At 53.7% G+C, this 23,693-nt stretch overlaps 1 protein-coding gene across 5 annotated transcripts in view; it reads right to left on the bottom strand.

Annotated features, from left to right (window-relative positions):
* The window catches only part of PSD (pleckstrin and Sec7 domain containing), a 107,225-nt gene that overhangs the window by 39,881 nt on the left and 43,651 nt on the right, over positions 1–23,693 (bottom strand). For all 5 annotated transcript variants that reach the window (XM_073352937.1, XM_073352941.1, XM_073352939.1 and 2 more), the window contains 2 exons: positions 22,858–23,350; positions 15,512–15,955 (listed from right to left, as the gene is read on the bottom strand). In XM_073352937.1, the coding sequence (XP_073209038.1) occupies positions 15,512–15,955; positions 22,858–23,350 (937 nt within the window). The remainder of the gene's footprint in view (positions 1–15,511; positions 15,956–22,857; positions 23,351–23,693) is intronic.

Below are 23,693 nucleotides of genomic sequence, written 5' to 3'. Positions count from 1 at the left end.
ACAAAGTGGTGCAGTGTCTAAAAATAAAGGAAATCTTGGCTCAAGAGAAGCCCTCAAACGGTTAACATGGCAAAGGGAAGATAACCTGTAATACAGGCTCAGAGAGCGAGCTATGTGTCTATTCCACAGCTCTATCCCTTCGGAGGAAGCAGTCACCCACCAGCTCCTGTGGGCAGAGCTGGTCAGGGAAGAGTCACAGAGAGGCTTCCACCCCAAGTCCAGCAGATAGGTCTTGTTAGACACCCCTGGGCTCAGGCACCTCTGATCCCTGGTGGGAGCGGAAAGTGGTGATCAACTGGGACATATTCACAGGGTGGAGACATTCTGGGACCAAGAATTCTTGTTAGTGTGGTGCAACTCCACCAGATGCTGAGGGACTGTATAACTTGGCTGAAGGACCCAAATATAAAGCCATTCACCCTGTCTATGGCTCAGATTCCTGTGCAGACAGAGGAAGGATGGGGTCGGGGGGCTGGTAGCTGGCGTCTTTCAGCACATCAACTTTGACATACTCTTGGGTGACTGAGTCTCTTTAAGACAGGTTCCAGACCTTGTAACAGTCAAAGAGCTGAACCCAGAGATAGGAAGGCGGAGAGAGCAGGAGCCAGTGATCATGTGAATGGCGCGGCTGGCGAGGAGGAGGGGATGTTCTCCCTGGTTAGTAGCACAAGGAAGATCTACAAGGTGTGGGTTACCTGCCTATCTGCAGCCAGATCCCTGGAGTTGAGTGTGACTGGCCGGTCCTGCACTGGGGAGAGGCGGCTCAAGCTGGCTCTGATGCTGTAAACAAAGCAGTGGGCTCGTTGCCTAGACGGGGGCTAAAGTGACGACAGCCAAGGTGGTGGACCCAGATCCAGTTGTGCCCAATGCATACCTAACCCTGAAGGGGGTGATCAGACCCCCAGTTAAGATCATGTAGATACATCTGAAATGGGGTGCCCAAAGGGGCCCCAAAGAGGTTGGGGTGCATGATCCGCACCTGCAGAGGTGCTGATGGGGAATGGATTGGAGACCTGGCCAGACAGTGCCTTGGGTCTTGGCTGTGGCTACAGGCGAGTGGGGTGCTTAGTCTGGCACCAGCAATCTACCCAGCAGGGGGTGTGGAACCTCCAAAGGGGGAGGTGAGTTACCAGGAACAGGGTGGAGACCAAGAGGTGTGGAAACTGAGACATAGCCAACAAGGGCTTGGCCCAAACCCAGCAGCTGAACTCCAGACCGAGCAACAGAAGAAGTCCTCCTTGAAAAAGCTGAGGGTCCTTATGGGCCCCAGTGTTGCAAGACCCTGGGGGAAGAACTGCAGGGAAAGAGCCCTGTAAGAAAAGGGATCTGGTACCAGGAAATCTGAACCTTGTGGGATCAGGGGGCCGCTGGTGGTTTACCAGAAGTACCATGTCCCTCCCTCTAAACATCAGAGGGGCCAGTGCACCAGGCAAGGGGGCTACAAAACTCTCACTGCCCCAGAAATTCACAGGGGGCCACTCTTTTGAGTTGGTGAACAGAAGAAAAGTGAGGGGACCCCGGGACTTGAGAGACAAATGGGAGGGAAATGGGAATGGGAAATGGGTGGTGCTGGTAGAGTACATTCCAGGGAAAGCTCACTGAGCCTATGGGCTTGGCCAGGAAGAATCTAGCCAGGGGCCAAGGAAAGCAGAAGGGCCGGTACGGCAGTGTGCTGGCTCCTGTGGCACCAGGGACCAGGAGAGGAGTCTCGGCTCAGTGCAAAGGGTGCCTGGAACTGGTACAGGCCTGTGAAATCATGAACCAGCTGAAGGAGGTGAATCATGTACTGGTGCGGCCCAATCGGATGAGTGTACCAAGTTAACACAAAGAAGCCACATGATGACAGGGAGTGGTTGGTGCTGGTTGTGTGTGGGCAGAGGAAGGAGAAGGTGCGGGGGAAATCCCCTGGTGGATCTCTTCCCTGAGACAGGAGCCAGCCTCCCGCTGGAATCAATCCCCTTCTCAGACCAGCTAACCCTGGCCCAACAGGCAGGGAGCGCAGCTGCTCTCCAGCTGGCTTGGGTTTCACTAAAAGTTGTCCACGGGGGGGGGGGGGGGGGGAAGGGGAGGGGAGACAAAAATAACATACCCACCAGGTGTTCCCCATTCACAGTCATGGGGAAAAAAGCCCAGGACCTGAAGAGAGAGATCAGTGACATGTTGGTCCTAGGGGTGATCCAGCTACCCACCAGCCCTGGGCCTCTCCTGTGGTGCTGGTCCCCAAGAAGGATGGATCAATCAGACTTCGTGTAGACTATGTATCAGAAGCTCAGTGCTGTCACTGTGTCTGATGTCTGCCCCATGCCTAGGGCTAACAAGTTCCTAATCAAGTTGGGAGGAGAAGTTACCTCACTACCAGGGATATCACCAAAGGCTACTGGCCAGTACGTTTGGACCCAGATGCCGGGTTGGAATCTGCTCCCATTACCCCTATGGGACTCTTTGGGCTCCTGGTCCTACCTGTCAGCCTCAAGGCAGCACTTGCCACCTCCCAGTGCCTGGGGAATCAGTTACTGAGGGGGGTGGAGGACTGTGCCTGGGTGAGCATAAATAATATCTGGGTCTTCAGGCAAACCTGGGAGGACGATGTGTTCCAGACAAAGAGGGGGCTGAGACACCTCCAGGATGCTGGACGACTACAGAGGACAAAAAGGATAAGGTGGGGATGGCAGAGGTGTCATACCTGGGCCACTAGGTGGGAAGAGGCTGTCTAAAGGCAGAGCCTGCCAAGGAGGAGGGGATCAGAGATTGGCCCATTCCTCAAACCAGAAAACAGGCCCAGGTCCCTAATGGGATGGCAGGGTACTACTGGAGGTTTGTACCCCACTGTGGCTTCCATCACAGAGCTGTGTAAGAAGGGCAAGCCGGACAAGGAAGTCTGGACCAAGCAGTGCTAGAGGGCACTCTGTGTGCTGATGGAGGCTCTAATCCAGGGGTTTAACCCCTGAGAGAGAGTGGACCCCTGAGAAAGGCTGTCGCACTGAAGGGGGTTCCTCCCAGGGACCGTAGGGAGCTGAGAGAGAGCAGGAGTCCTGTGAGTCTGTGACACCATACAACAACTCAACCCTAAAGGTGCACACACCATGGACCTGCAGATTCACACTAAGCATGCATGCAGCAGGGGGTGGAGAGTTCCATGGGAGCTCCCATGTGGGTAGGGGAGCAGGCCTGGAGGCTCACACCGAGAGGAGATACCACAATCACATTCAGGCCAGATGACCTCGTAGGACGTGTCAGGGGGTAGGATAGAGGCCCATGCTGAGCACCCACCCCAGGAAGGGGTAGAGCAGTGGCTCTCAAACTTTTTTACTGGTGACCCCTTTCACACAGCAAGCCTCTGAGTACGACCCCCCCCTTATAAATTACAAACACTTTTTAATACATTTAACACCATTAGAAATGCTGGAGGCAAAGCGGGGTTTGGAGTGGTGGTTGACAGCTCGCAACCCCCCATGTAATAACCTCGCGACCCCCCTGAGGGGTCCCAACCCCCAGTTTTAGAACCCCGGGGGCAGAGCATGCAGCAGAAGTTCCATGTTGGAGTGGCTCATGCAAGGAGCCAGGCACAGGGCACATGTCGGAGGCACATGCAGGCGGTCGAGTCTTGCAAGAACCGACAGGAACGAGCTGCATGAGCTGCCTCCTGCATATGCTGGTGGTACGGGGCCCACCAGAAAGGCAGCACCACGCTACCAAGCTGGCAGAGTGTAGCACTTTCACCTAGCCTCGGGGCTGTCTCCAACTCGCTGCCACCAGCAGCTCCTCCTGCCAAGCGTTCCCAGCCAGCCAGGCAGCCTTCTGCTCTGCTCTACGTCCTGCTAAGTGGGGAGACAGCAGAGCGGCATTGGCTCAGGAAACGGGTGCTTCCCCCAGCGGGGACGCAGCCTTGCGGGACTCCCTCTGCGACCCTCCTTCCAGCACAGAGCCGCTCATGTTGACCTACCCAACCTCTTCTCACCAGGCACAGTTGAAGGGAGATGTTCTCCTGGGCATGGCTCAGCCAACATTCCTGGCGTTCAACCGGTGCTCCCAAGTCACCCTGGTCACACACAATGCCATTTCTCAGCAGGATGCCAGTGGAGGGAGGTTCAGAAATGCTGACAACACTCCAGACCTCCTCTTCCCAAGCCATGCCCCCATTTGAGAATCCCTTTCCATCGCCCAATCCTGCAGGGCTGTTCCCTGTGTTGGAATATGGCTGGCATGGGGTCAGTGCTGGGGTCTGACTCTGGGGACAGGGGCTCATTGCTCTCATGCATTGGTCATAGGTTAGGTAGGGTGGGCTCATGCTGCAATCAAGCTAGCTCCCTGGCCCAGCCCCCGCCTCCCATGGTACAGCAAGCTCTTGTCAGACGTGTGCAGAGATGCCCCCTGTGAATAATGGGAGCTGCCATGAGGATCGGTGTTCCCCCGCAGAACAGTTCACAGGGCAGCTAGGCACCAGGGGCCTTAGAGTTGGTGTACTCACCAGATAGCTTTGGTGGAGAATCTGAGAGACGTGGACCCTGTGGCAGGGGGCGTCTGAATCCAGTGACATCTGGATCTCAGAGCTTGGGGCCTGGTACAGCAAGGGGTGGAGTGTGACCCATGGGGAAGTGGAGGTGCTAGGGACTCCCTACCAGCTGGGGTCTCTGGCACTGATCCCAGCTGACCGAAGCAATTCTTCAGTTCTGAGTTTTACTATCAACAGCCAGCCTGACAGTAAGAGCCCATGGCGGGGGGAGACCAGGTCCTCAGCCCTTGGTAGGGATGGGGCTCTCCAGCATGACTAGCCACACCTGTGCGCTAGTGCAGCGGCAGAGGCCGTGCCAACCCGCCCCTGCCAAGAGGGAGCATGGCTCTAAGCCCAGCCTTTCATCTCCCCCAAGCCAGAGCCCAGCCCAGTAGCCCAGTCCCTGAATGGAGTTTAGATTAGCCTAGACTGGGAGCTAGTCCCCGCCCACCGGCCCCAGCTAGCTAGTCCAGGCTCTCCAAGAGCTCTTACCATGGTGGGTTCTGCCCTAAGGCCTAGGTCAGAGCCCAGCTAGGCCAGAGCTTGGTGCCAGGGTGTTGCCGTGGTTCCCTGCTCCTAGGGCGGCACCCTGATTCCAGCCCAGCTCTCCTGTGCTCCAGCAGCCCTGTCTAATGCTCCCCCTCCAGCCTGTACACACGGCCCTCAGCCTCCGCCCCTTTGTTGCCCTCCCGGGACCCCCACCCTTTGCCTATGCCTAGGCCTGCTGGCTCCCTCCTTTCCCCATCTTCTCCCATGTAGCCTCCAGGTCACCCCGTCTCCTCTCCTTCCCTGTGTGTGCGGCCATCTGGGCTTCTCTCATGCTCTCTGCTCCCCACACCCCCAGCTCACTCTCTCTGGTTGGGGGGGAGGGGTCTTTTTTGTTCTGTGCATGTCTAGCTCTTGCCATGTGAGCTCCTTGCTTGGTCTCCCTGTGCATGCAGCTCATTCAGCCCGCCTCACCGTCCTGGGTGTCTCTCCTTGTACACTTTTCTCTGTCTAGCCCTGTGTGCCCGGGGGTGGCGATGTCCTTACTGCTGAGCGCGTCCATTCTGGGTGTCACAGTCTCTCCATGTGTGACTACAAGCATCTCTGTGGAGGGGTCAGAGCGTGCACACACCTCTCTGTGCACACAAACATCTAAGTGTGTCCATCCCCGCACATATGTCTGAGCGCTCCTGTCTGTGACTGTGTGTCACTAACCCTCCCTGTCCCCAAGTATGTGTCTGTTGTGTGTGTCACTATCTCTCCCCCTTCTGGAGGTGTCTGTCACACACATGTGCACTCACAGACACACCCTGTTGTGACAGCCTGAATCACACGCTCGCTCTCTCCTGAGGAATCCTATTGCCATTCTCTGACCTTGCCGCCTCCAGCCCGCAACACTGCTGAGAAAGTTCCTGCTGCCCTTCAGCTCTCGACCTAGAAATATCCCAGTGACTGGAACTGCGTGCTGGGATCCAGTAGCCGAGTGCAGGCCCTTTATGCAGCCACAAGCCTCTGCTCCCCGAGTCCCTCCAGAGTAGCTGGGCTGCAGGAGCTGGCAGGAAGCTGCTCTCCTCAGCTCCTCACAGGTTTCATAGCCTGGAGACTTTCCCACGGGGTGGGGGGCCTTCTCCGTCCTCCAAACTCAAGACAACATTTTCTGCCCTAAATCAGATACACCCTGGTCAGAGCACGAGCAGAGCTGAGGATGGCAGCTGATGCCCGTCTTCGCGCAGAGGGGGCCCCGCCGAGCCTGCAGACCCTGCTCCAGTACAAGCACGGAGCCCACGGATGAGATCGGGGTCCTGGACCACTGAGGGCTTGCACCCCCGATTCTCCACATGCCACAGCCAGCCTCTTCTGCCAGGAGATTCCAAGCCCGCGACAGGGAGCAGCAATTGGTACAACCTGCCTCCTACTTCTGAGAAGCCAACTCCCCCCTCACCCAATTCCGCACAGTGGTACAGTCGATTCCTCGCTCGGGAGACAGGCTGCAGCACCTCCACCCGCTACACACTCTGGGCAGGGTCCGGCCCCACACCAGGGAGAGTCTTGGCCCCTAGGCCCCAGCATGCTGCTCATTAGACTAGCAGGTGGCAGCAGTGTGACCATGTCCCCGTCCTCCCCTGCACCCCTCCTCCCATAACCACCCCCTGCACCCATCACCTAACTCTCCTCCTACCACCCCATCATCCCCCTACTCCAACCACCCCTGACCCACCTTCACATCATCCTCTCATCCTTTATCTATCCTCCAGCCACCCCCGACCTATCACTCTGCCTTTCCTAACCCCATCATCCCACCCTCCTCCAACCACCCACTGCACCCAGACACCCAGTATCCTGCCACCCAGCTCCAACCATCCTAACACCTATATCCTGTCACCCTCCTCCAACGTTCTTCTCCTCCCATCCCCATGCCCCTCTCAGCAGCTCCCGCCCTGTTCCACCCTCCTGCAAACATTGTTGCCAAACCCCCATCCTCAAACTCTCCCACTGCTTCTCACCCCAGCCCCCTCCTGCTCCCGTGTGCCTGTCTTATCACCCTCCACTCCCCATGCCAACCCCCTCCCTGCTTCACCTTCTTCCCGTTCCCTCCTGTCACCCCATCCCACTCTGTTCCCCAGCTCTTCACCCTCCAACCCCCTGCCTTTTCATGCATCCTCTCGCCCATGGCCCTTTCCATCGCTGCGGTGGCTTGCATCTCTCTCTCAGTGCTGAGAGCCCTGCACTGGGCACAGAGTCCCACGGAGCCAGCTAACCAGCCTGCCCCGCGAGTGCCCTGGAGAAAATAGTCCTGCACTGGACTTCTGGGAGGGAGAGGTCTGGTCCCCTAACTGTCCCAATATTTAAAGGGAACTCAATGCATGCACACGACCGAATTTACTCCCACGACCCTCGCCCTTCTTGGGCATGCTGTTTGCATGCCCCCATGCACTAGCAAAGGCTGTGTCCTCCTCTGCATTGGTAGTGGGAGCTCACTGGCCCTCTTACCAGGGCCATAGCATAGTGTCCATAGCCATCCACCAGCCTCCTGCCAAGAGAAGCCCAGCCTGGCCCAGCCCAGGGGAATCTCCATGACCACTCTCTCCCAGCTCTCTGTCCACGGCTGATTTCTCCCTAGCCAGGCTTCTAGAACTCTGCCCATCACCCAGCATCTGACTCCCCTCTCCCTGCACAGCTGCTGCTTCCCCAGCATGCTCTCCTGCCTGCCCTTCTTCACATCCGGCCTCCTCTCGCTTCAGCCAATGCCCCAAATTTGCAAGGTCCCTCTGGCGCGTGGCTGCATCGCCTCCTTCTGTGGTGTCGTTATACAATTAGTGTGATTAGTGCCAGCTCTCCCTTCCCCTCAGTGTCATTAAGGAAAGCAATCCAGAACAACGGGCCCCTGGGACGGTCAAGCAGAGCCCTGTCTGTGGCCTGAGCCCAGCATCAGAGGCATGGCACTGGAGGTAGCGGACCAGAGCCCCTGCAATACAGCACTGAACTGTGGGGTTTGGGACTCAACGCATCCTTTACGTGGCATGCTGTTTATGTCTATGTGGGTTCAGTCCCCAGGGATCTCCAGCCCCTGCATATGGAACGTACGTATGGTATTATCGTCACTCAGCCAGGACCCTGGGTTCCCAGACTCCCCATCACACCAGGAGGCTCTGCAAAGCCCTAGGATCTTGATCACTAATTGCAAATTCTGGCTAACACTGCCTTGCTCATCCCCTCCCCCCTCCTGTTGCCATGGCAGCCACAGCTCCAGTCTCTCCATCTCTCCAGCACAACGTCTTGTCTGCCCTTGGCAAGCAGCTCCATCCAACTGGAGCGTCCTCCCCACAACCAGCTCCCCAGCTGCAAGGATGGGATGGGGCACACTGTCCCCTGTCCCCCACCCCAGCCCAGAGAGGGACTCCCTGTACCCTGCCCCCCACACTCCACTGTGTGGACTGACACTCTGTATCCTGCCCCCCCCCCGAGAGGGGAGAGACACCCTATAACTGGGAGCGCCCCACAGCCCCTTAGCCCAGAGGGGGAAGGGGTATGGATGCCCTTGTCTCCTGCCTTGGACAGGGCGAGAACCTGTAATGGTCCACACATTGCAGGCAGAGGGGAATCTGCTCTCACTCACACACCTCGCCAAGCCTGTTACATCCCACACCCTAGCTCCATGGGGCAGGGACGCTGTGTAGCACTCTGTGCCTATGCAGGGGTGGAACTGCCTCCACACACGCAGGAGGAAGAACCAACCCCTCTACCCTGAACCCTGGCCAGGAGAGAACTCTCATTAACTGGATCCTCTGCTGGGGAAGGGGAAGAGGCCCAGGCCCCCTGGCACTTAACCACCTCGTACAGAAGGGAGGCATGCGGCTACCTGATGAGCAGAGGAGACCAGCACCTCACTCTGTAATCTGGAGGGTGGCTGTCTGGCTGCACATTTACAAACATGAAGCGCCACCTACGGGAGAAGAGGGAGAACAGGACAGCAAGTTGGTTCAGCGCCAGGCTGAAGGGGGAAAGGAAATCAAGGGCTTGGGGAAGTTACTGTGCAGCAAGCCAGAGTGTGACTCTACAGCACGCCAGCTTGTGGCAAGTTGGTGCACTGTGGATTCACACCTAATTTGCCATGCAGTAACTTGCCCTCCAAACAAGCTCCCAAGCAACTGCAGTTACTTAGAAACAGATCTGACCCTCAGAGGCTGGATCCAGATTGGAAACAGGATTGTCCCAGAGTTCAGGGCTGTTTGCATGAAGGGTTTTGGCTTAGGCTCATCTCTTCTCCTTGTGGATCACCTGAGATCAAAATGTCTTGATGTCCAAAGGGGTTTATAACTCACCAGGACACTGGAAAAGGCCCAGAGGCTTGAATGCTGCAGCAGAATTTGCTACGTTACCAGTTTACACTGTCCAGGCAAGGCTCCCAGCTTGGTGAGGTGCTGGTAGATCATCTAATGACTACCACTTTTCAAGTCTTGGGTCAAGCCCTGAAAATCACCCTGGTTCACAGATCAAGGCCAGTGACCCAAACAGGCAGACATTGGAACATTATTTGCACTAACCACTCTACAAATCCATCCACCAACAGCCTGAAGATAGTAATGGGAACAGAGAGAACCCACTGTTCCATCGGCACAGAAGCTGCCAACTCATGGCCTGCAGAGCTAATCCACTCTGGACCCAAGCACCCGCCACTGCAAGCAGCTCTCCTCCAACGTCAGAATACAACAGCTGGGTAAGGGAGGAACTCATTGAGGCAGTACAATTAAATCTAACTGGATGGCATTAGCCACTCCATCACACATGATAAAGCACTTATTTGGGATACTCAAGCCACACCCTGTGGATTGGTGTATGCCCTTCTTAGTTGTTCTTCCCTGGTTTTCAGCAGCTGTGTCCACTGCTAACAGAAATTATCAATGTTGTCTGCAGGGTAGCCAGGCTTACAACTTCCCTGAAGAATGCATTAGTCCAATTCTGAAAGCTTGAGGCAGAAGAATTCTCCCACTGTTGTTCTGGGTGCAGCCTCTCATTCCTGGGCAAAATCACTGGGGAAGTGGTGGAAAACAAGCTCCAACATGGGGAACCTACCAACATCCTAGATGCTTGGCCAGTGGGCTTCAGGCCAAGTCACAGCATGGAGACAAGCCTAGTGGCACAAACAATTATCTTCCACGGGCAACGGACAGAGGTTACATCTCAATGCTCATGGTACTTGGCCTCTTCAGCTTATGACACAGCTGATCACAATGTACTGCAGAGCTGTTAACATGACATAGCTGGTGTAGATGCGGCACTGTGATGGTTACAGTCATTCCTCTCCAAGAGGACCCAAAGAGAAGTAATAGATAACTACTTCTCTTCCAATAGAGCCCTCAGCACAGAATCCTACCGGGATTTATCTTGACCCTGATTCTTTTCAATAGCTATGTGAGACCATGTAAAGAGGCAGTGAGATGCCAAAGACTCTGCTGCCAGCAAAACCTGGATGATGCACAGTTGCACATCATCTTTTCCAAAGATGCAGCCAACAGCATCTCAAGGGTATCGCCATGCCCAAAGATCAGCATTTAGATGAAAAGCAGCTGGCTCAAAGCCAATGGGGGTAAGACCGAAGGGGAAAAAGACGGAAGAACTGGTCCAGGAATTCTCCTCCCCTACACTGTGGGCATCTGCCCCCATTCGTTAAAGTGGCTGGAAGCTTTGGGGTCCTGTTCAACTTGGCACATGGCCTAGAAAACAAGATAACGTCAGCAATTTTGTTCAACATCTTTATTAATGATCTGGATGATGGGATGGATTAAACTCTCAGCAAGTTCGCAGAGGACATAAACTGGAGGAAGAGGTAGATATGCTGGAGGGTAGGGATAGGGTTCAGAGTGACCTAGACAAATTGGAGGACTGGGCCAAAAGAAATCTGAGGAGGTTCAACAAGGACAAGTGCAGAGTCCTCCACTTAGGACGGAAGAATCCCATGCACTGCTACAGGCTGGGTACCGACTGGCTAATCAGCAGTTCTGGAGAAAAGGACATAGGGATTACAGTGGATGAGAAGCTGGATATGAGTCAGCAGTGTACCCTTGTTGCCAAGAGGGCCAATGGCAGATTGGGCTGTATTAGTAGGAGCATTGCCAGCAGATCGAGGCAAGTGATTATTTCCCTTTATTTGGCACTGGTGAGGCCACATCTGGAGTATTGCATCCAGTTTTGGGCCCACCACTACAGAAAGGATGTGGACAAATTGGAGAGAGTCCAGCGGAGGGCAATGAAAATGATAAAGGGGCTGGGGCTCATGACTTACGAGGAGAGACTGAGGGAACTGGGCTTGTTTAGTCTGCAGAAGAGAAGAGTGAGGGGGGATTTGATAGCAGCCTTCAACTACCTGAAGGGGGGTTCCAAAGAGGATGGAGCTCGGCTGTTCCCAGTGGTGGCAGATGACAGAACAAGGAGCAATGGTCTCAAGTTGCAGTGGGGGAGGTCTAGGTTGGATATTAGGAAACACTGTTTCACTAGGAGGGTGGTGAAGCACTGGAATAGGTTACCTAGGGAGGTGTGGAATCTCTATCCTTAGAGGTTTTTAAGGCCTGGCTTGACAAAGCCCTGGCTGGGATGATTTAGTTGGGGTTGGTCCTGCTTTGAGCAGGGGGTGGACAAGATGACCTCCTGAGATCTCTTCCAACCCTAATCTTCTATGATATGCTCTGGAAGGGGTGTGTGATTGAGCAGCAAAGTGCTGACAGCATCTGCACAAGAGCCCCACAGTGGAGGTAGAGATGGAGCTGTCAAGACATAGGAAGCAATTGGGAAACTGAGGCCACAGACACTTGAGATGTCAGACCCTGTGACACCCAAAGAACAGGGGTGTCACACAACTATGGGGTCAGTGCAACTATGTTCAGAATCTCTTATGTCCTCGTTGAAGGTAAAATGGCTGGAGAAGTTTGCATGGGTGGGGGGACACCGAGACTAGTATCAGATCAGACTCCCTCTGCCCAGCTGCTTACCAGTCCCTTTGAAAAATCTCTGCTATGCCACTTCTACCTGCCAGATTCCTACCCCCAGCCTTCCTTGCCTGTCTCCCTTCTCCTCTCGCCCCTTTCTGCTGGGTTGGATCATGGCTGTAACGGCCCTGGGCTGCAAGATAACTGGGTACAACGCACCCATTGTAAAATTCAACTCACCCCTTAAATCTGGGCTGATTATGGACTAGAGATTGCCCTCGGCCCCAGATGCTCTGTGCTTCTCCGAAGGTGGATAGCAGCTGGGTAACTGCTCATCTGATGTAGTGTCTGCATAGCTGCTCCTGGCCCTGGGGAAAGGGTGAGGATTAGGGTACCCCTGTGCTCTAGCAGCTCCTTGGGCTGCTTTACCTTACACCAAGGACCAGAATTTGGGGGTTCCAAGGATAGTCGTAGTCGTCCCCTCCCCCTGGAGCCAGGCCAAGTGCAGCTTGGGCACAGCATCTGTGCTTTATGGTTTTCCATAGACATCTGAGCCTTGTTTACAATGAGGAGCATGGGACAGACAGACAGACAGACGTCCGGTTACCAGCAGGCACAGCTGACCATCACTTCCCCTGGCAGAAAATATGGCAGGCTCCTCACTCAGCATGATCTATCTGGGATACAGTGAAAAGTCAGCAGGCAGTACTTCTGCCCCTCCTTAGCTGTGTCCCTGCAGCACAGGCCTCAATCCTGCTTGGGATCTTGCACGGGCTGCTTAGTACTTTGCCAAGTGACTGTCCCAGGCCCCTCCATACAGCTTGAGATCCCTACATTGGGCCTCTTGTTTCTTACTCTCCTGCTTGGAGCTGGTGCCCTTTAAGTCGAGAAGCAGGACAAGACGTGGAGACAGCAGATCCATTCCTACTCTTGGTTACACCCACTGCGACCCCCCTGAAAAGAGCAGGCTGTGTAGAGGTCAGTGGGAAGAAGGTTTGGCCCAGTGTCACTAGAAAAATGAAACTTCCCCCATGTGGGGTTGGTGTCAAAGCTGGCAACAGAGCCATAGGGCACTAGCTCCAGAGCGAGACGCCCTGTCATAAGGCATTGCTACAACACTGAGGGTCCCCAAGGAGAAGGGATCTCTGGGTGAGGAGACAGAAGTAAGAGCCCTGGGGCTGCTGAGAAAAATTGAGAGTCGTGTAGCGGAGACCTGGTCTACACTAGGAAATGAAGTTGGTAGAACCACATTGCACAGGGGTTTGAAAAATCCACACCCTTGAGTGACGCAGTTAAGCCAACCTGAGCCCCGGTGTAGACGGCATTAAGTCAATGGATTGCCTACGCCAGGAGTTCTCAAACTGGGGGTTGGGACCCCTCAGGGGGTAGTGAGGTTATTACATGGGGGTTGTGAGCTGTCAGCCTCCACCCCAAACCCTGCTTTGCCTCCAGCATTTATAATGGTGTTAAATATAGAAACAAGTGTTTTTACTTTGTAAGGGGGGTCACCCTCAGAGGCTTGCTATGTGAAAGGGGTCGCCAGTACAATCATTTGAGAACCACTGACCTACGCTTTGAGCACCACAGCAGTGTTTTAAGTATAGACAAGCCCTGGGAGAAAAAACTCCAGGGGAGAGGCCAGACAGCCCAAGAAGAGCTCAGGAAGTGGAAGAGAGCCCAGGAATACTGGGAGAAACTGCCTGGAGATAAGAAGGCAGGAAGCAGATGGGTGGGAGGGGGGAATCCCAGAGGGATGCAGAGAAACTCCATTGGCCCTGGAAGTCCTCATGCGGGAGTAGTTACACCGGAGAGAAACAGGTCAGGCAGCACAAGCTGCAGGACAAAACACAAATGGTCTCCCCACCTCTCTGGGTGAACAGCTTCCTGCGGAGGGCTCTCAAGCAGCTGTGGCAGACACAGGCAGAGCGCTAAGAGCTCTCCAGACGTTTGCCCCTCCAGCGGAGCACTGATAGGCCAAAGGAATACCATGCCAGCCAGCAGCTGAGAGCCAGCGTCTCTCCACACAGCCCTACAGCAGACTATTGCTGCCCAAAATGCTGAGGTGGATCTTTGCAAAAGGCAATCCATTCCTGCCTTACGCCTCCACCTTTGCTTCCCAGAGTGCACTGTCTGTACGCTGGAAGCAGGCAGTGCAGAGCAAACCGCAGAAATTGATTCAGCACGTGGCGGCATCACCCCCTTGGTAGCCATTAGGAAAACAAACAGCACTTACTTAGACAAACTAACCGCAACAAGAGAGAGGTGGTAGAAGAGTGGTGTGGCTTTAGCATAGGCTTGGGAGCCAGGAACTGCCAGCTCTGACACCGACTCACCACACGATCTTGGGGGTAAATCTCAGCTCTTCTCTGTGCCTAGTTTCCCAGCTGTGAAGAGGATGACACTGACACTGGGTGCTGTGTTAGTCAACATGTGTACAGTGCTTGAATGATATGTTCTGACACACTGATAAAGGGGAAAACAGGAAGCTATGACTCCAATAACTGCCCTCTCGTTGCCTGCCATCACGAGTTGAAACGAAAACACTACCAGCAAATTAGCTCCCCCATCTCCTAAAAGATGGGCTCTGGGGGAGAACCCCTGGGCTACCAGGACCAACACCTGGTCAAGAACAGCCCATAAACGGACATTGCCTTTCCTCCCAGATGGGCTGGGGATCATGTCACTGACCGCAGTCACCATTACGTAGTGCCCACTGCACAACAGCACCGCTCCTGGGGTCCTTCCCTGAGCCCCAGAGGGAGTGTGTGGGAAACCAGGGAGTGTGGATTCCTTCATCCATAATAGCTCTGGATAACTTCCTCCCCACCCCATTTCCTGCTGGCCCAGCTCTGCCCTGACCCTCTCGTGACACATGCTCATGAAAGCGGGAAATGGGTTATGCTAAGAGGCTACTTGGGGGTGCAGGGAGGTTTGGTGGCCGGGAGTGGGGGTCAAGTCCAGGAAGATGCTAACACAGGATTGTGAGATTCTGGCTGCTGAGCAGACAGGCAGTTGCTTGTCAGCGGGGAGGGGTGTGGTGGTAGCAGGAGGTCTCTGCAGCTGGGATGGGGGCTCTTGCTCTGGTTCTTATCACAGGCTTTGGATAGGCCTCTCTGCCATGATACCTGCAGGACCATTTAATGATGGCTATCATTGCGGCCAATCGGATGAAGGTCCCAGCAGACCCGGGCCTCCTGCTTCCCAGCTTGAATAGCCTTGGTTCCCTGTGTAACTCAGTATCAGGGCCATCTCGTGATGCTGCAGTGGGGGAGGAGACCACAAGCACCCCCAGCCAGAACACAAACAACTGCAGTGACATCACAAAGGCCTCTCAAGGCCAGCCAGCTAACGGTACAGGGCCTGTGCTAGCCCACCACGAACCATGTCCACTTGGTCTTACCAGAGTTGTTTTACCCTGTGAATCCCTCTTCCTGAGCCCCTGGACGTTCCCTCCGAGCGTGAGTTCGGCATTCTGAATGGCCTCCTTTCCTGAATGCTCTGGCCTGGGTTCAAGTCGATTGACTAACCCAGGCAGACCGCATGCCTCTTTCGGGTGGGCACACACATCCTGCCTTCAACGACTCTGATGGAGGTAGCTTGGATCACTCACCTTATGATGGAGGCCAGGGGCAGTCCAAAGCTGTCCTCTGAGCGGCAGGGGCTGTGAAAGCCATTCTTCCCCCTTCTCCCCCGCTCCTCTTCCCGCTCGCTCCAGGGGGCATCAGTGGCAGAGCTGGTTCCGGAATCTGGCTCCAGGTGGGCCAGAGGGGCAAAATTCTGCTCAATCAGCTTGGCGCTGTCTCGGATCTGGTCCTGTATTTCTGGGGTGAGGTTTGGGAGGTCAAAGGTGAAATAGGTACCACGGGTACGGGCTGGAGAGGAGAGGACGTCAATGGAATCTAGGCTGGTGTAGGATGTCCCCTTGGCTCGATGGGACTCCATGATGCTCTCAAAATGCTTGCTGAAAGAGTCCATCCCATCCTTGGAGAGGCTGTGTCCCAGAAGGAAGGGCACTGGTGACTTGAGCAGGCACTGTTCATCTCTGTCCACGATCCTGGCAGGAGGGGAGAGAGAAAGAACAGCTGGTCAGTGAGGAGCATAGAACGCGCACTCCTTGCCCTCTGCTAGCCCATTGGTTCTAAATTCATCTGCTACTGAGACCGATAACTGGGAAGGATAGCATCTCCTCGGAACCAATACAGGACCATAACCCACTGGGGAACCAGGTTACGGGGAAAAAGCCTGGCCAGTCAGATAGGACATTGCACACGGTGACCCACATTGGAATCTGATGGTGCTCTGGATGCACGTGCCAATTAATACAGCACAGACTTTGTTCCCCTCCAGGGGCTCATCCACAAAGACCAATGACTCCACTACTGCAGCCAGACTTGGTCTATTGGCTCAGGCAGTAACGGCTCATTCTCTTAGACACAGAGGTCCTGGGTTCAGATCCCATTGAGGACCCAGCCCTAGAATCATAGAATAACAGAGTTGGAAGGGACCTCTGGAGGCCATCTAGTCCAACCCCCTGCCTAGAGCAGGACCAATCCCAACTAAATCATCCCAGCCAGGGCTTTGTCAAGCCTGACCTTAAAAACTTCCAAGGAAGGGGATTCTACCACCTCCCTAGGTAACGCCCTGTACCCCATGATCAGATCTGTAATGGGATACAAAGCCTTTCTCCCCTAGGTCACTGGTTTGAACCCAGTCCAGATCAGAAGTGATCAAAAGTCATTACGATCTGACAGTGTGGTCTGTTAAATGACATAGATTGCAGCTAGCCAATCAAATTGAGCATAGAGCAGTAAGCAGCTTTCCAGCAAAATGAACACAAATCCACTTCACTCATAAAAGTACAAACAGAATCCGAAAACCAATCTCAGCTGATATGCTGCCATCAGTTTATTAAAGTAAAGGGAAATTACTTTAGGCCATGCTGGTTTCCAATTGGCTAGAGCACAGGAAAATTTATCCAATCAGAACGCGTTCTATCCCACTGCTAGGTTATTGGACACCACGAACACATTTTCATTCAGAAGACTTGGAAAACTCATTGTCTAAATACCTGCTGTCTCACTGACTGAATGTCATTAATTCATTAACCTGCTCAAAACACAACTCTGGTAATCTCACTAGGCCAACCTCTCCATGACTTCAGGGGGGGTTGCCTAAGCAAGCAGTAGGTAAAGAATGGAGAAACCCAACCTTAGATAGGATCGTCTCCACTTCTGTTGTGCAGCGGTACTTGGATGCTCAAATGTCGACCATGTTCCACCCCATAGGTGGCTGCGTTTCAGCGGTGGGTGAAATGACTGCTCTACATGGTAAAAATCAGTCTGTTATATTTTATGGAGGCCTTTGTTTCCCCCAAGAAGAAAGATGCCATAGAAATGTAAATTCCCTATCATTATAATTCAGGAAGTGTACTATGAAATCAACTTAACAATGCCTGGATCATTTGTCATTAGAGTCCATCTGGAGTCCCATGTGCTGTTCCAGGGGCCGAGGATTATTGCTGTGAATGGGATGCAGCATAGGGCAGCAGCAACAGCACCAGGACAGAAGAAATATCTGTTAAGGGAGCTGGGCGGATTCTCACTGGAAAAGCAGAGGTCAGGGACGTGACCTACATCAGGTTATGAATTAACAGATGGGCTAGATGGGGATGGTTCCCACACCCTGCTGGGGATCAGAGCAGAGGGGCACCATCTCAGCAAGACATGGGGGAGAAGATGGGAGCAGAGCACAGACTGTAATCAGGCTCTTGCGCAGAAGCAAGGACAGGAAACAAACCATTTCCAGGTGCCAGTCACACGCGCTAGGGCAAGAGACCCAGAGAATCCTTTCCAGAAAGGGAAGGGATCATGGGAGAGGGGAAGGAGGTAAAGGACAGTAGGGGCAGCACTGCTTCTGGAGGGTCTTCCCTGTGCTTCTGCCTCGTTAGTGGTCCATACTGACAGATACAGGCCCACTGAACTAGCAGGATGCAAACTCTCATTGCTGTGATTGTCCCAACTATACCCACTTCAAGGTGTAATTACACAAGGGGAGAGAGCTGCGGTTTCAGCATCCCCAGCACTTTCAGCAGCATCCAGCTGGGGCCTTCCCCAGCTGCTGTGTCTCTGCACGCCCCCTTCCTGGGACAGCACACAGTCTCCAGCTGGAGTCAACTCCAGACACAGAGGCAGCACACAGTCCCAGGACTGCCTCCTGCTTTGTATGCAGCTCCTCTGCTAAGACAGTCGAGGGCCTACTTCACCTTTTATTGCAGCTCTTCTCTACACCACTGTCAACGGATTTTTTTCTACAAGAGGACCCCCTCACCCCTCGCAGCCCCATCCTGCCAGAGACAGTGCTGGTTAATTCTGCCATTTAGCACCTACACCTGGAACTGACCCTTGATCCCAGGCTAATTAGGAACACATGCATTGCCACAAAAACCAGGCCTCTGGCTCATTTCTGCTACTCTACTGTAGTTTGAAGTTCCTAGCAATTATTTTTTGTAAGCAAGTCTCATCAATTTGCTGTCCTCTTCCTTTAGCAGATCTTTAATAAAAATACACAGGAGTGAACTCATTGGACTATTCACTCCCCATCATTATGGGCCAGAGAAATCAACAGGGTCACTTGCAAAATAAGGTGTAAGGTATCCAGAATCTGGCCCCGATCATCACACATACAGATTTCAATGGAAGTTAGGCACCCAAATATCCTTTAGGATCTGGGCACCTGTGACTCGGTTTCCCATCACTGGGGCTCTAATTCAGCAAAGCATTTAAGCAAATGCTTAAGTCCCCTTGGAGCCAGTGTAATCACGTTTCTAGTTAAGCACATGCTTAAGTGTTTTGCAGAATCATTGCTTGCACCTGTTTTTAATTCATAGGACTTTGCCTCTCACTCGGTCGTTATTTACGGTCCTTAAAGTGAGGCATGGCATTATGGGGCTCCCTGGGTATTGGATCTTAGTCATTTCCAGAGCAAACCTGCTCCATGTGCAAGTAAAAGATGGTTTCCCCACTGACTGCCAGGCCTGCAAACTCACCTGGGATCTGAGTCAAGCTGGGTCAATAATGCTGATGGTTCTGCAGGCCAAATTCTGCGCTTGGTGACACGTGTACAACCCCACATGAGGTTTGCACAGGTGCAACTGATTGGAACGTAGCAAACAATTCTGAGGCACAGAGTAGAATCCAGCTCCCTCTTTTAACTGCGAGCATGCCTGCATTGCAGGCAAAGGTGTGACTGCAGCACGGAAGGGTTAGCTTTGATTTAGCTAGCTCAAATAACAATAGCAGTGAAGTCATGGTAGCTCCGGCAGCAGCATCGCTAGTTACTCCGGGTCTCTCTTTGTCGGCAGAGCTGCATCTACACTGGGGTTTTTGTCAACATAGTGACGTTGCCACACCCCTGACCAACGTAGCTATCCCTGTATAAGCTTTCAGTGGAGACCAGGCCTCAGGTTTGTCATTACAGTCGGCAGAGCTGAAGATCCCCCGGGAGCAGATCGGCTGAGTAAGAAGGTGCCCTTTCTCCAGTCACTTTTCCTCTCTGGTTAGCTTGTGCTTTCCTTTCCCCTTTGCTGACCAGCCTGCTCCTGGTTAGCCATGTGCTCCTGGCTCTGGCATTTGTCGTCCCCTAAGGAAAGTCCCCTCTATTGTGACAATCATTGTAACCACACAGTGCTCGCTGATGTTTGGGGGAGCATCCACCCTAACTCTCCCTTGCAGAACTACTCCAAACACCTATGGCCAGATTTCTTAAGGCTCCAAGAGATGCAGGTAGGTGTCTAGTAGGGTTTCTAAGAGAGCCAGGTACCTAATGTTCATTGTTTCCAATGGTAAGGTAGAGGCATTTTGAAAACCCCACTAGCTGCCCACCTGCATTTTTAGATGACTAAGAGACCTTTACAAATCCAGCCCTTAATAACTTCCATAGTGGCAGCTTTCAAAACATGCTGCTCTACAAAGCAGGCCCAGAGGGATCTCAGATTGCTCCTCTCAGTCACACCCTGGTGCGCCACTCACCCGCTTGACAGGGCAATTTAACTCTGCTGCGGCATGCTCTGTACAGCTTTTGTACCTGTCTGACTATGGGGATTATTTATTACTGCTCTGGTTATCCCAGTACACCCCATCAGAAGGGGGCTCTCATTCCAGTGTAAATGTGCCTTATACCGGTAGAGATAATCCTCTCCCGCCATGGGAATAGAGGGGTTGTAACTACTCCAGTATAGTTAAAGCAGTACAACTTCTGTGTGCAGACAAGGCCTCATTGCACTAGCAGATCTGGCAACTGGAATCTCTTAACAGACAAGGTCTTGGTCCCCTCTCTGACTGGGAGGCCCGTCACACCCTACAGTAGTGGTACGTTACTGGAGGGCCATGGAAGAATAAGGCAATCAGCACGGTACAGTGATATCCACATGCTAGGAGTGATAGATTGAGTTATCCATGCAAGCGAAAATTCAGCTGGGTGGTACGATTCCACACTGGCCCAACAGGGGAGCTGTTCATTCTGGCTCCCACCACACTAGAGGAACACTAGGGAACAGAGTGGGGCTGGGGCTGGAAAGAAGAGGGGACAGCTGTGGTGTGTTTTCACTGCATGATGACTAACACGTGAGCAGCCTGCTGTGATGACACAGTGAGACAAGGTACTGTAGTTTCACCACAAGATAGACTAGGTGAGCTCATCCCTGGCGGGGGTGTAGTGCTCTCCTCATCTAGTCACCTTGCAGCAAATACTACAAGTGCCTTGGCTCCACCTAGGATTTTCCTGCGAGATAACTATCCCCTAGCTGCACCACAGACTCCCTTGGCCAGGTGTTCAGCACAGTGAGGCTGCCATCCTCTGCAGGGGGCGGCTCAGTGCATGCAGAATGGCTGTCCTCCCTTACTGTGACCAGAAAGGAGATGATTCCTTGATAAGGGGAGCAGACAGCCTGCTCCTTCCTGGGATCCGCCTGTGACAATGCTGCCTCACCGGAGACACAGAAATGGCAAGCCCAGAAGCCCCCTAGAATACCTCGAAGTTGCAGCCTACAGTTTGCTGTAGGACAGGTCTCCAAGTCCTCAGTCTTTGTCGGAACTGGAGTCATGGACCCTGGAGCCGCTCGCAGCTGACCACATGGGGCTCACGGCAAGCCACTGCATGTATAGCTCCTGATGAGACAAAGTGGGCCACAACTGGCTGGCTATCTTCACTGGCCCCAACAGCTCCACCCAGGATACTCTCCCAGTGTGCAGTCACCAGCTAGACTCTTGTGGAAACCTCATTTTGGTAAGCTCCACTTTGGCCCGGGGGCAGGAGGAAAGGAGAGAATCATCTCACACATCACACTCAGATGGACACAGCCCTTATGTTTATAAGCACAGCCGCAGCAGTGGGCAGCTGCTGGCTGTGCCTGAGGCCCATTCCCCAGCTGGGGAACGGGGGGGAAGTCAGTCCTGAATGCTGAAAGCCATCTGTGTGTCAAACTGGCTGGGTGATGTCACAGTCACCTGCCCTTACAGGATGGAGAGATTAAACTAGCCACAAGATAGAGAATAGTCCCTGTAAGAAGCAAGAGGTGGATCTAGGGCCTGATGCAAAGGCCATTCAGGTCAATGAGAAGTGTCCCACTGACTTCAATGGCCTTTGGGTCAGGCTCCAAGCTCTAGCCACTTCATGATTTGTCTCTCCATGCTCCCCTGGTGTGGCATTCATCCCAGCGCACCTGTCCCTTCCCTCATCCTACCATTACCCTACTCACACTATTCTCCACGCCTTGCTCTCACCCCATGCCATCCCCTCAGAAAGCATTTTGTGTCAACAAGTAATACGTGCAGGCAAACAATTATACCTGGCTTGCTCTTTGTATAGAAAACTTTCTCCATCCCAAAAAGCATAGCAATCTCATGTCCTAGCTATGCATAGAAAGTTAATCATCTACTACTGAAATGCAGTCCCCTCTGGGGTAGAGAACGGCAGCTGTTGGATAACACACAGCAACACTACGCGGCCGTTTAGGACAGGTAGCGAAGGACACTAACGCCCAGCCACAGGCACCAACTTTTGTCGGCGCCGGTGGGTGCTCGCACCCCCCTCTGCCCCCGCCCCAACTCCACCCCTCCCTGCCCCTATTGGATCCCTCTCCAAATTCCCATCCTGGCCCCGCCTCCTCCCCCAAGGGCACCACGTTCCTCCTTCTCCTCCCTCCCACTCAGGCTTGCCGCATGAAACAGCTGTTTCGTGGAGCAAGCGCTGGGAGGGAGAAGGGAGAAGCAGGACCCAACGGCATGCTCAGGGTAGGAGGCGAAGCGAAGCAGAGGCAGAGGTGAGCTGGGGCAGGGCGGGGTGGGGAGCTGCCAGTGGATGCAGAGCACCTACCAATTTTTCCCAATGGGTGCTCCAGCCCCGGAACACCCACGGAGTCAGCGCCTATGCGCCCAGCTGAAAAAGCTCGGGGGAATTTAGGGAGGCAGAATGTCGTTATCTTGGTTGGAATTTGACCCTTACTTGCTAGAAGGGCCTTAGGGTCTCTGATCACCCCAAGTGACCTTAGTTCTATGTCTCCAGCAGTTCCCACAGCACCTCCTGCTGACTCACCAGCATCATTGGTTTTCTTTAGCAGTTTCCCACCTGAGTGCATCACTCAATAATTCCCCTGTCCCATTCATTCCCTCTGAAGCACCTGGCATTGGCCACTGTTGGAAGACAGGACACTGGGCTAGACAGACCATTGGTCTGACCCAGTATGGCTGTTCTTATGAGTGCTGGCCAGCCCAATCCTCCTTAGCTTGTAGTACTGGACAGGACCCTAACCCAATGTGAGGATGCTCTACACAAATACACTAAATTGTACAGAACACATGTGTCTGGTTTGGGTGCTTGTCCGCAGTGTAGTTGAGAGATGATGGAGAATGGAGCAGCCCACCACAATGCACCATCTCACTCCCCTTCAGCAAACCTCACCTGCCCCCGTTCTCCTGCCTTGTCGCCTCAAACACCTCGTCATCCTCATCCATCTCTTCGCCCTGCATCCTGTTCCTCAGACACTTTCCATCCTGCTCTCCCCTGTGCTGGGGAAAGGGGTCCTCTGTCACACTGTTCCTTCTCCCCAGGGTTCCTGTGACACTTGGATTGCTCTCGCTGTCCTTCTGGCTCTCGATGGCCGAATCCCCTTCGTCCTTCTCAGCCAGGATATCATCAATGTTGGTCTCGTGATAGCATCGCAGCGGCACCGAGTCCAGATCCGTCTCTGAATACTTCACCGTCCTCCTTATGATGCCGGTTTCACAGGATCCTGGCTTCTTACTACCTGCAGGAGCCATCTCTATTTCCACCTCGATGTGACACAAGCTGCGCTCCGCCATTGGCTTCTCTGGTTCTGGTGGCAGCTGGTGGCTGGGCTTCTGCAGGGGTTTTGCCAGTGACGGAGACTCAAGAGGTGTCTGGGGGGAGGTGCCTGGAACAGAGAGATCCCAGAGCGTTTACATACAAGCAGCTGTAACCTTGTTCTAAGAGCAACCCAGCTTACACTTCAAACGAGGGAGCTGCACCTGAGAAATGCAGAGGGACCCATTTTGCAACTGCGACGTATGACCACCTCCAGCAGAGTTCAGCATGGAGCGGGAGCATAACTGGGCCCAGAGAAGGTATGAATCCAGAGGAACAAAGGTAAGAAGGGAGGTACTGGGGCAGTGTCCAAAAGGAGATTCACCTCTGCCAGCGTGTCTGAGGGTTTGGGGTGGCTAGATGTGTCCCAAACTGTACAGGTGGGGCCCATACCATGCTGGCCTACCCAAACT

The sequence above is a fragment of the Lepidochelys kempii genome, chromosome 7 (assembly GCF_965140285.1).
Source record: "Lepidochelys kempii isolate rLepKem1 chromosome 7, rLepKem1.hap1, whole genome shotgun sequence".
NCBI lineage: Eukaryota > Metazoa > Chordata > Testudines > Cheloniidae > Lepidochelys > Lepidochelys kempii.
The sequence above is the reverse complement of the archived record's forward strand: the minus strand, read 5'-3'. Positions and strand labels throughout refer to the sequence as shown.